This window comes from Uranotaenia lowii, chromosome 2, assembly GCF_029784155.1.
Source record: "Uranotaenia lowii strain MFRU-FL chromosome 2, ASM2978415v1, whole genome shotgun sequence".
In the NCBI taxonomy this organism is placed as follows: Eukaryota; Metazoa; Arthropoda; class Insecta; order Diptera; family Culicidae; genus Uranotaenia; species Uranotaenia lowii.
Window position 1 is genome coordinate 223,430,551 of NC_073692.1, and position 13,267 is coordinate 223,443,817.

Sequence of the window (13,267 nt, forward strand, 5' to 3'; positions counted from 1 at the left end):
CTTATTTCCATTTTTAAAAAGCAACGAGACACGCTGCAAAAAGGTTCAGGACCTAGAAACGGAATTGAAGAGCCTTGTCTAGCTGTCTGGCTACAATAAAACCTTTAGAAAAACTGTAACAGAAACAGTTCGACGACCCAATCCCACTTTCCATGAGTGGTATTTGGATGTTATCTCAACTGTTTGTAAAACAGTTGCGCCATATAAGTGTTTTAACCGTTTTAAACAATTACATAACCTAACGACATATTAAAAATACTGTGAATTTGGGATTCACGATAAAACCAATGTACTTCACAGTTTGAATAATCGTTTGCTAAAAGTTTTTTTACACTTCATCAAATCGTCATTTGACTATTTAAGAAATCGTTTGGTTATAATCCTTATTTATGCGGGTATGTATTAAAACCTCAATAAAAAAAAGCCCTCATCGTTTGTAACGTAAAACATCTTCCAATGCATAAGATATGAATGTTTGTAATAAAAGATTTAATCCTCTTCTAATGGCAATCAAGAACAGTAACACAGCATCAACTAAGCAACACATAATAAATTCAAACTTTTTTTTAACATTTAGTTTGCAGACTTGTTACGTAAATTTTCTAATAACTGGTGCTGCTTTTACCATACAGGTAGATGTGTATCGAGCTTATCAAACGCGTAAACAGAAATTAATGTGCATCAAACAATAAACTAATTATTTCAAGCAATTATATAAGTGAGTGGTGTTCACTTACGCACAACTATATTATCCATTCTATTTTTGAGAAAAAAAACGACGATTTCAAATTCGTTATTTCGTAACCCGTCACAAGATGGCAATACGAGACACTTAATTCTCTCACTAGATGTCGGTAATGCCCGTTAAACAATCTTCTTGGAGTAGTAACGCTTATCAGTGCCATCTATCTTTATATTTTTTAACTCGTGACACTATTACCAGGAAGCAAACTATGTGTCATCACAAAACCAAACTCGATAATTATGATAATATTTGATTTTGAGCTTTTTTACCTTATTCGACTAACAAATGCTGCGTCATCATACAAGTTAACCGGATAATCACCTAAAAACTGAATGCCAAATAAATTTTTGTACTTGAACGTATTTCAAAACTCATTCTCATTATCACGTAAATAAACAAATCTTGGCATTAATCATAAATAGCATAAAAAGTTGATTTTTCAAATTCTCGCTCGACTAATGACTGAATCTTTAACGAAATTGAAACAATAATATTCTAATCTTACTATTGTAAGAATATACTTAGCTTTGTTCATGAAAATTAAATCAGCTTCGTCGTCTCGTCGGTGTAACGTAACATTTGGGTTTGTCCAAGTTGTCCAACACCACGTTAGTTAGGACTTGAACCCCGCTCTGCCAGCGCCATCTGACGTTATTTAGAGATAACTTTCTTCGGATGCTTCGCAAAAAATGTCGTCTTAGCATAATCGGAACACCAAATTACAAATTTTAAAAACACTAACTACCAGAAAGCACCCGAATAACTTCACTAATTTTCACGTTTAATAACATCACCAACACTTCAAATGTCATTTTCACGCAAAAGATTGAATTTTTAATCACAGAAACCTTTATAATTTGAAATTGAATTTTCTATGAAAAGAATCGCGTTCACCACTTGCCAGTGCTGCCGGCCAACCCCCTCTTGAAGCATAAGGGGTATCAGTGCATAAAAGTTAATTTTAAGTTTTTAGGGATTGAAACGGCTTCCTCAGTCATTTGTGGAAATAAATACGACATGGACAGTACGTCCATGGACAATAATAAAAATAACTGGTTTTTATTCCTACAAATGACTGACGAAGCCCTGTCAATCCTTAAAAATTCAGAATCATCCAGTCGAAAAACAATGTCAAAGTTAATTTTAAGAAAACATACTTCTTAGTTGTTGTGCTTGGCCATTTCCCAAACATAATATGAAAATTTGTATTTTTCTTTCGAACGTAAACGTATCTAAATAAAATTCTTTTAATCTGAAAAAATCACCAATTATAATTGGAATGATGGAAAATCATTTGTATTTTAACCTAAAATCGATCATATTTGCACTTTTACCCCTTCGGATGTGGGGGAATTTATGTTATAAATTCTATTTTACGACCAACACTGATACGTCGTAAAAAATTTTATATTGTGATTCACACTTTTACTTTTAAAATGTAACCTTAACAGTAATATTTAATATCTGGTAGCACTGAAGAAATTTTGTTTTAAAATTTGAAAGGTTTATCAATATTGTGAAAAAGAAAGATAATTCAAAGATACCAAAATGATGTGAAAAGTGGTTCTATATTTCCCGGGATGATTTTCCTGTTATCTTTTCATTGATTTTACATGAAAACATATGAAAAATTAGAAGCAACACTTAAATTTCTGTTACATACTTTCTGTTGTTTTTCATCTAAAAATCTTGACACACTAAAGTTTGTGTGGTTTTACAGTGTTGCCAGAATTAACAATATTTTTCTTTGGAAATTTTCTCTTTTTCATACAAACTCCATCAAAACTCCAAATAAGTTTGCAAAAGTTCTTAAATCATCGATTGAATCAAATTTGGGGGCTGAGAGCTAGGTTTAAACGAAGTCGGAAATGAAGGGTCACCCATTTTTTGATAATGAATCAAATTAACATGGGTTGAAAGCATTAAGAGTATGACTTACAACTACAAGAAGAGCAAAGTAGTGATAGTAAAAAAAAGTTACATTCATTAATATCAGAAAAGGCAAAGTAGTGAATGTAAAAAAAGTTACATTTCATTAATTGACTTAAATTTCTTGAATGTTTTGAAAATAAAAGGATCAAATTCAAATGAAATACTCAACAACTAACTCAAAAAAAGTTATTTGGTGAAATTCGAGCGAAAGACAAGTGACAGCTATTTGTTTTAGGAGGACAGACATTTTTTCGACCTTTGGCCTTTATATGTTAATTCTGGTAGATAAATGAAATAAACTAATCATTTTTTCTACCGAAATGCTTTTGGAGTTTCGGTTGCTTTGTTAGTGTTTTAATGCTAAAAATGAATAGTTTATTTATTTGGAAATAAGTAAATTCAAAAATGGGTGTGCTAGATTTTTCTCTAAGTGATATATTTTTCTTTCTCTCCACAGGCAAGTTGGGTCGTGGTCCTGTTCGCACAAGATCTCACCATGATCTACACCTTCCGCATTTTGGGAGGATTTGCCGGTGGAGGTACCTTCTCTGTGATACCTCTATTCGTATCAGAAATCTCCGAGGATAAGTAAGACCTCATAAACATCCTGAAAGAAAAGGCAACAGATTATATTCTTTTTCTTTTCTTTCTTTTCCAGAATCCGTGGAACGCTTGGGGCCATCCTGTCGATAACCTGCAACATGGGCATTCTACTAGGTTTTTTACTGTGTTACTATTTAGATTATTTTACCGTCGTCTACATCGCGCTGGCATGTTGCATTTTCTACTCCGGCGGCTGCATGTTCCTACCAGAATCTCCCCAGTATCTGTTCAATAAGGAAAAAAAAGAAGTAAGTTTCCGTATGGCTGCAATCAACAGTTCACTACAAAGAGAGTAAAAATTAGGTTATTCGATTTGAAATTGTTGTTTCAAAACCAAAACAAAACATCAAGGAAAAAGCTAATGATTCGGCAACGGTCTTTGAAGTTTTTGCTTCTGAAATTTTGAATGGTATAAAAAGTTCCATTCAAGTCTACCGCAGTTTTTTCATCAGTTTAAACCAAAATTCTTGAAAATAGAGAAATTAAGTTCCGGGCACTTATCGCTAACAAACAAAAACGTGTTAATCGTAGTCGGTTTTATTGCATAATATAATTCGAACATTCGCAAAACAAAATTTGAAGTGAGATAGGTCACCAGTAAATTGACACTCATGCTCTCTGGCATGATCGTCTTATCAATTAATTATTTGAAACAGAACTTTTTACTGTCGCTTTGCTAAGGGAAAAAACTTGTCGAGTTGTCGAAGCTTTGAAATAAAAATCGAAAAAATCCATACCCTAGGCTAAAAACCTAGCACGATAACCCAGCTGACCTTTAGTTTTTTTTATGAAAACATGCGCAATATAATAAAAATATTAAATCTTCAAAGTGTGAACTGCTATGACAAAAATGAGTGAGAATTCCATTTGAAATGATGAAGTAATTATTTTCTGTTTGATAATAGCGTTAATTTTTTCTTCCAACAGAGAGCGATCGAGGCCTTGCGATTCTATCGGGGTGAGGCGGAAAACGAATCGTCCAAGTTTATTTCCGAGGTGGCCCGATTCAAGGAAGCGAACGGAAATGCCACACCCAAAGACTCCAAGCGGCGCGTGCAATTACATATTAAGGATCTGTGTAAGTACTGTTGTTTGTTGTTGTTGTCTGTTGGAGGCTGACCTGACGGTTGCTGTCAGGGGAAACACGTGTTTTTGATAAGAACATCAAACGGATTGACAGAGTTGCTACAGACAGATAGAGCTCGGTTCTACAATGAGAAGTGAAGTGAAATAACCCAAAAACAAGAAAGATCGAAAATTTCGTTACATCAAATGAGGTATTACAAGGTCTTTGATCTTTTTTGCAATCGGCATCTTCTGACAAATAATAGAAACAAATATTTGAATGCTTTGAAATAAAAAATGCGCCATGTTCGGTGCCTCTGTAGTTTAATGAAGAAAAGTGAACTGGGACATCATGCAACACTTTTCAACTTCAATGGTTTCTAAAAACTGAATGTTCACAGATAATCATACCGATTGTACATCAAAAGTTTTAAGGTTTTTTGGACATAAAATTTACAGTCTGAAAAACCACACTAGTTTACAAAATTTAAAAAAAAATCTTAAACTTTATTGACCGACATATAGGGGAGAATGGGGATACTTAGTCCCCTTTTCTTATTTTCACTATATCTTTTTGGTAAAATTTAGCAACTCGCACCCTTTTACATTTTCTAACAACGTGTAACTTTAAGTTTCTATGCTCCAAAACTTAGAATGATACTTGAACCCGTAGATGAACTACAGGCATTTTCGTGAGAGTAAAAAATTTCGATATTTTTGAAGTTAAGGGAGACTTGATCCGGAAGCCCTAATCCTTGGAAAAAAATCAAACCAAACCCCAAGATAGAATGTCAATTGTCTATTTTGATCATGATTGTTCTCATTTCACAATCTATCACTGACAAAAGCAGAAAATTCTATAACTTTGTCTCAACGCTAATGACATTGCATACTTAAAGGCGCTATTTTCTATAATTAAGAAAAAAATCATTATATGAGGCCCTCAGAGCCAAAGGGGTATAAGTGACAAAATGGTCGATTTTGAGTGATTGATGCCAAACGATTCTTCATATTTCAAACTATATTTGGTGATTTTTTTAAATTTTTTGAATTTTATTTACATACTTTTACGTTCGAGAGCAAAATACAATTTTTCGAAAAATATATGGAAAATGACCAAACACAACGACTTTAAAGCGTGTTTTTTCGAAATAATCGTTTATGCACTTATACCCCTTTGGCTCCAAGGGCCTGATATGACCTTTTCTAAATACAGTTGATGGATAAATATAAGTTATAGGAGAAATTTTCACATTCAAAGTGATCTAATGTTTAGTTTGTTCAAAAATGCTGTAAACTAATGTTATTGGAACCACTAGTAATTTTAAATTTTACAGAAGTGTACGATTTTAACCCTACTTTGAAAAAGGGGTAAGTTGCAACAAATTTTATTTTTATGGAAAAATCTTATGAATACGTTTGAAATTTAAAGGTTTTGATAAAGTTGTGATTTCATATCGCGTAAAGCACCAATTGCTGCAATTTTGGTTTTGTTCGAATTGAATTTTACATAATTCTGTCAAACAATTAAAAAAAAAAAGCATAAATGTGCGGTATACATTCAGGGGTAAAAAATTCTACTCAAAATTCTAAAAGCTGATATCATAAAAATAAATGTTTGGTGAATAAAATTTTGAAATTAACAAAGGCATGATCCAAAACCATCATATGGAAACAAGATTTAAAAAAGGAATCTTGTTAATTGTCCAAAAAATATTTTTATATCAGCAGTTTTGGCAAAGGATAATAATAGCAGTAGAAAGTTTGTAAGTGATATCATTAAGCCAATCCGTCATACTGAGTAAAGTTTTTTACGGCATCAAAAAATGTAAAAAAATGTACATCTTCTTCTCGATTTTTATTTTTTGTATGAGAATTAAATACTTTGAAAAATTATATCACGATGTGAGAAACTATAACATCAAAATTTTTTGATTACTTTATTACATTATATTAAAATAAAGATTGATGAGGTGTTTTGGTGAATATATGTTGCATCTAACCTTGCTCTTGTATAATGCTACAGTATTTTGAAACTAGAATTAGTTACAATTCTGAGTTCTAAAAATGCTGTTTTTAACGTTTTTGAAATCTCAGTTTCCTGGGTAGTGAATTCCGCCTGTTTGTTGTTCAAGATACAAGAAGATGAAAAATATGTTTAAACTGAATTTTTCCTAACAACCTTTAAATTGTGGTCGATTTTTAAAATCGATCGAAGCTGCAGTTTACAGTAAAATTGATTTAAATTTTAAATAAAATATTCTTTAAAACATAAAACACTACAATTCAGATTATATTCATATTCCAACATTTCTTCATATATAATAGTCCAATTATTTATTTGTCTGTATATGTTCAGAATGTTAATGTCTGTGATAATTTGTACTATGGAATTTAAATTTAAATTATTAAATGTCCGAGGGCGTGCTTAAGAAGATGAGGATTCCCACGCAGTTTTTTTTTATTTGTATTTTAAATTTGCGTAAAGTGGAAAAAATTCTCAAAACTCCCGGTAGAATTTGAATCCCTATTTTGCACGTGGTCAGCCTTCTATCTTAAGAATTTTTGGTTTCAGAATATTTTTTTGAGTATAGACGAAGATATTAAAGTACAGTTTCCAATTATTTTCCTTAAATTTGTAATATCCATGAAATTTTTTTTTTGAATTTTTAATTGCAACTTTTTGTAATCTGATCTTTTGTTTATCGTTGAGAAAGATTGTGATTAAAATAACTGGGACGTAAGCTGATTCAAAGTTACACTAGTCCTTTTGTCTAAAAATTACTTTACATAGTTTAATCTTAGTTCTTAATGTAAATCTACACAGACGTACAAAATCGTAGGGCATATTTTTGAGAAAGCACATGATTAAATTAATACATTCATAGGCAACTAAAATGTTTAAAAAAGTTCTTAAAAAACTTAATTTCATCCAAAAATACGAATTAAAATGTACTGTTGAATTTTGATGACATTAAAAATTTTTTTTTTTTTGATTTTTGTTGAGTAATTTCAGGGTTTTAAACCATCTTCGTTTACCCAAACACTCTGGCATGCCAAATTTGATTCCCCTCGTTTGATCAGATATTGAGTATTGCAGTATTGAGTATTTGTATGGATCCCAATGCAAATCTGGAGGAGTTTTAAACAATTATAGAACCTTTTCCCATATCCAACTATCGCCCCAAGCCAATTTGGTCCCATTTGTTCGAATAGTTATTGAATTTTGCAATAAAAATTGTATGGAAGTCCCCCTCTTCCACCCAATTTCTCCGCTGGAAGAAGGAGGAGGGGGTCTCAAATAACAATTGAAGCATTCCCTGTATTGAAATACCCTTACATGCTAAATCTGGTTCCATTTGCTTGATTAAGTCTTGAGTTTTGAGAAAAATTGTAAGACAGCCCATTCCTCCCTTCTTGTTCCCCTCTGGAAAAACCAAACATTCGCAGAAATATTTTCCATAGCCAAATCCTCTTCGTTTTTGCTTTGGAGACACCCTCCCCCTTCCTGAAAGACGGATGTGTCTCAAACCATAAAGGAACCTTCCCCGGTCTCCAATATCCCCACGTGCCAAGTTCCACGTGAATCTGTTCAGTAGACAGAGGGACAGAATTCCGTTTTATAAATATAGATTTTAATTGCTTAATCATAAAAAAATACTATAAGATTGCCAAGAAATCGAGCTCCTGACAAGGTTTACTCTTTTACAAAAAGATATGAATTTGTTCGATCTCAACAAGCTGTACGACTTTATTCAAAATGTAATTTGAACATTTTATTGCAAATAAAAGAAGACAGCTCCACCTAATTTTGGTTGGACTTTTTAAAAACCATTGCATCTGATGACTCTAAATCTCTGGTGGCCCCGATTTAATTTTGCAAATGATAGAGAATTTGATGCTTAAAGATTGTTTCATCAGAACATTTCAAGACTTTCTTATCAATAATTTTCTTGTTAAAATAATATTTCTACAAATTGGACGAAAAATCTGTAAGATTCGCTAGTTCCTTTTCATGAAATAAGATGGCTGAATTTGAGACGTTATTAATGTTTCCTCGCTACTTCTACTACTAGTTGTCTTGAGCAAAGTTGTGGTATCAAAATTTTCCAATAAACTTGGAATAAGATTTCATTTGTAGCGCGTGTAAACAAAATATTAGCTTAGCTTAAATAGCTTGATTGACTACTCACATCCACCTCAAATCGTTGAACTCGAAATGCAAGATAAAATATATATGTTAAAAATCAATTATTCTTATCGGTTCATCAGCTTATAACTTCGAAATGTCTTTTTTGGAATTTTTTAACGATCTGAATCGTAACTAATACCGTATTCGTTTTCACCACCCGAAAGTGTTGCACCATCCACGCTGAAAACGAGCATGAATCGAGTATTGCACTCACCTTTGTTGGTGTGCGTGAAATCGGCAGTGTCAACAAAAAATATCAAGCTGTCAAAAATCCAGTACAGCTGATATTTGTTTTCGTTTGATTTCGAAAGTTGAAATCAAATTTACTTTAGTTGATCACTGTCTAGCAAATAACATGAAAATTTTTACATAAATTTACGTACACAATTCAATTCAACATAGTGAAGATTTCAGATTTATTTTGCTTGGTAGATTTGCCTCTGGCTCTGATTATAACTGCAATACCGGCTGATTCTGGGCGGTCTATGTTTGCTGCTGCTGGACTGCATTTACCCCAGCTTGAAGGTTCCGGTATTTTGAACGTTTATTCCTCGCAAATTTCATCTTCGTTCGAGTACCTATTTCCGTTTTCAGATTACAAAATAAAATTCTTGGAAGTCAAAATGGCCAACTCGGATCGCGGAAGTCGGGGGAGAAAATATTGCTAACAGATCGAAACGAACGAAATTCAAGCTCTCAATGCCGGTGTAGTCTCGAACTACCGTTTTTGAAGGGCAACGGGTGGGAATCCGGGACTTGGCGCAACCGAGTATCGTCACCCTAAGGCACAGCTCGAAGCTGGCTTGTAGAGTAGCTTCGATGTAGCTGAACGTTTCTTGCTGTGGAGACCAACTTATAGGACCCTCCCGAACAAGAAAACTTTTCGGTTTGGGCGATTCCACCAAATCTTTGGGTTGGCCTTTTTGCACTCGGATTTGTTGCTCTTTTTCGGCATCGCCTGGAACCGATTGCAGCAAGCCTTCTGGGCGCATTTCTTTTTGGGAGCGTTGTTTGCTTTGGAACGTGCCATCCGGGTGAAATTCTCCGCCTCTGTTGGTAACGGCACTGGTATTGAATCCGGAACAAGTTTCCGTTCTTCGGGATAATAAAGAGAAAAAAAACAGCTCGAACGCAATTTTGCGGTATAGAAACAAACCAACCAGCTGATATTTGTTTACATCGGGAAGCACGTGCTGTCAAAATTCATGATAGTATTGGTGAGAGCGCAAGCAACACCGAATATTTTCAGAGTGTTCCACCGTCCACTTTATGGTGCACTACCAGTGGACTACTCATCGTGAAAACGAGCATGAAAACAGCAAAAAGTGCACTACCGGTAGTGCCCCGGTGTACCACCACACGAAAACGAATTCTCTATAAAACAAACACATTTCGAATTCCACGATCGTATGCGAATTCTACATCACAAATGGTTGTTACTCCGTGATTGACCGAGGCCATCAACTTTGTCCAGAGGTCAAAAGAATGGTGTCTGGGATTGACAGCACATTCACAATGAACAAAATTGATGCTCTCTCTTTACACATCAATAACGGCGCCGGCCACGTCCTAGTTGTCAATAGATAGAGAGGAAAATAAGAGAAAGGGATAATAGAAAACAAATTTATGCTTTAGGACCGAGGTCACCTCTGCATCCTAGCAAACCAATTTTCTTGTGGATGGAGAATGCGATCTGTATAAAAAAAAACTATTCTCCTAAACTTTGGTGATTTCCTAATGAAACTTTTCATTTTACAGATGGTGTTCCAAGTATGATTGAAAATATTTACCAAACAAAAGAACTGTAAATTTGCTACACTACTGGTACATGTATTATTTTAACAAGATTTTTTTTTCAATTATCTTAACCATTTTATGTTAACTGTAATAATTCGTGACAACTCTATGCAATGTAATAGATAACTTGGTCTACTGTGAGTTATGTCAAGAAATTTCTTTCAATATTCATTAGGTTGGAATAATCCAATGCTTTAATTTAATTGTTCTTATCATCCAAGGCCCGAATAAACTGTGCGATTAAAAGGGCACTAGTAAATACAGTTAACATCAAATTTTTACTTTTTTTCTGATAAATGGCATGGTAGTTTTATATTCTATTCATGGTTATTCCATAAATTTAAGATAAACGAAGTGGATGTGTTCTGAGTTTTCACTTTGAAATCGATAAAATTTGAAAACTGAACAGTAAACTTCTATCTAATTAATTGAATTGTCACTACACATTGAGGAAACTTATCTTACAAAAAAACGCTAGTAAACAAAAATTTGTGAAACAGTTTGATGTGGTTTGTTCTTTATGCAATTTTCCCTATGCAAACCAAAAAATTCTCATCCAAAAGTTGAAATATTTTTTTTAACCTTCGTATTATAGTAAATTTTAAGCACTTTTTCAAATTTCGAGGTTCAAAAGTATTATTTAAATGTTTATGTCGTGTCATGCCCTTTATAATAGAAATATTTAACTAAATACTGCAAAATACATGAAACCAGCTTAGGTTTAAACTTTACGAGTAAACTTTCTAATAGTGTCAGTTGGAAAAAAAATCAATGCAGAACATATAAGTCACGACAGCGACTTCTCTCTCTATATAAATATTTTTTAAAGATTAATTCATCAAAAAATTTCTATAAAAAAGGGCTACTGTAAAATATCACGACCACATACAAGTATAATACGAAAACATCAACACGCACTCCAAAAGTTTCAGCTTGCGATATTAAACCTCCTATTGCTTTGTCATTTCTTGTTGTAATAATATCAACATATAAAATTTAAAAAAAGTGTAATGACGTAATTACATATTTTTTCTGAGTTTGAATTTTACATCAACAAACTACATTTTAACCGCATATTTAATATTTAAACTCCACCTTTTTTAATGCGCTGATTGTGTAAAACCATCGCTATTACAAAAATAAGTGTACATTGCATCAAACATACATTGCATTGTTTTGAATTTCTAGTTTCATTCCAAAATTTTTAGCCTCAGCAGAATAAATTGTATTTTCAAGAAAATTTAGTGACATTTAATTAATTTTGATAAAAACAATTTTAGATTGTATTAAATGTTTTAAAAACATCAGCTCACCCAATCAATAAAAACAAATAAAAATTAAGAAATAATAAAAGTGTAAAAAAATAATTTACTACGATAGTTCCATGACACTGAAACATTTGCAGCTAAATTTAACATAAATTACATCAAAATTTAAGAAAGTATTTTACGTTGCGCATTGGGATGTACAATTTTAAAAAGATAGCTTTGTAAAGAAGATAGTTAAGTTGAAACTTTTCTAACGCTTTCCTGCCCCAACTCAGTCAATATTAAGCTATTTTATAGTGCGTGAAAACAAAATACCATCAAGACGCCATTCACCGCCCAGACACCATTTACCGCCCAAAATCACCCTTTTGTATGTATGTTGAAAAAACTGGGATGTTTTATCTAAATATAAGACCTGTGTTTTATGTCAGCATCATTGCTCGACCATTTCACTGAAAAAACATCACTTTGCTAACTATAGCCAGAAATAAAATATTTGGTTTTTCGTTTCCGGTCAAATTATTGAATTCAACGCCTGTTAGCGAACTAAATAAGCATTACTGTACTCCTAGGGCAAAAAGTGTTTTTGTTTACTAGATAGTACCTATTGGACCTAAAATCGACTTGAAAAGATAGTTATATTTTCGTAGAATAGATTTGCATCAAAAAATTTTCGATTTTTTCAAAAGTTGTTGTTTTTTGAAGCGTTTAGTGATGAGCGGTAATTGGTGTATAAAAAAAGTGTGGGTTCCTAATGACCGGTCACGCACAATTTCTTTGGTTTTAACGCATGTATTGTGTCCAATTTGTAAATTGTTAAAAGCATTTAGTTTAATTATGTTAGAAAATAATGTTTTATCGCTGAAAGTAACCGGTTACTTGAGGTTGTTTGCCGGGAATCATCATTTTTTCAGTCAACGCACTTTGTTAAAATTTGTACTAAATTTGCGGAAAAAATTTCAAAAAATGTATTCTCTTAAGATCCAGGTTTTGACAGCTCGTTGTATGGAAAATACTAAAAAGAACAGTTTCCGTGTTTTTTAGATAGTTTTTCCTTAAGAAAACATTATCGATACCCGAAAAAGTTGAGTGGGCGGTAATAGGGCCAGTTAAACACCCCAAAGTTTAGTGCATTATTTTGAAAAGCGTACATTTTTCGCATTCCACTAAATTTTTTATTTAAAGTAGAGCAGTTTTGGAATGTATTGGAAAAGAAAGCGAATAAAAATCTGCCGTCGTTTTTCTATTCCACATGTTTGAAGTTGAAAAACCGCTTAACTGGGCGGTGAATGGCGTCTTGATGGTATTCAAGAAAAACTGAAAAAGTAGCATTCTCAGAAAAAAATTTCGCGTTTTTTTTTTCATTCAAATCGGAACACGGCAGTCTTAGTCTCATTTTCAAAATCTTCACGAATTCTTTCATTCTGATCGAAAGGGTAACTTAATTTTAATCCTACTTTTAAAAAAATAGGGTAGTATCAGCCCTTATGTACAACGTTAGTTAACCTAGTAGAAAGAATACATGGAAATTGATAACAAGATTCAATAATATTTACTTCAAAATAAAAAATATATTGTAAATAAACGATTCAAATTTTTTAATACTTTTTTCGATTTTGTTTAGAAAACTTTTTTAAATATTTGGAGTTTCGAGTAAATTAAGTA

At 32.8% G+C, this 13,267-nt stretch overlaps 1 protein-coding gene across 4 annotated transcripts in view; it reads left to right on the forward strand.

The window, feature by feature from the left end:
• Nucleotides 1-13,267, forward strand: part of LOC129745981 (facilitated trehalose transporter Tret1-like) — a 173,831-nt gene that overhangs the window by 159,277 nt on the left and 1,287 nt on the right. For all 4 annotated transcript variants that reach the window (XM_055739395.1, XM_055739394.1, XM_055739396.1 and 1 more), the window contains 3 exons: nt 3,135-3,265; nt 3,336-3,528; nt 4,208-4,358. In XM_055739395.1, the coding sequence (XP_055595370.1) occupies nt 3,135-3,265; nt 3,336-3,528; nt 4,208-4,358 (475 nt within the window). The remainder of the gene's footprint in view (nt 1-3,134; nt 3,266-3,335; nt 3,529-4,207; nt 4,359-13,267) is intronic.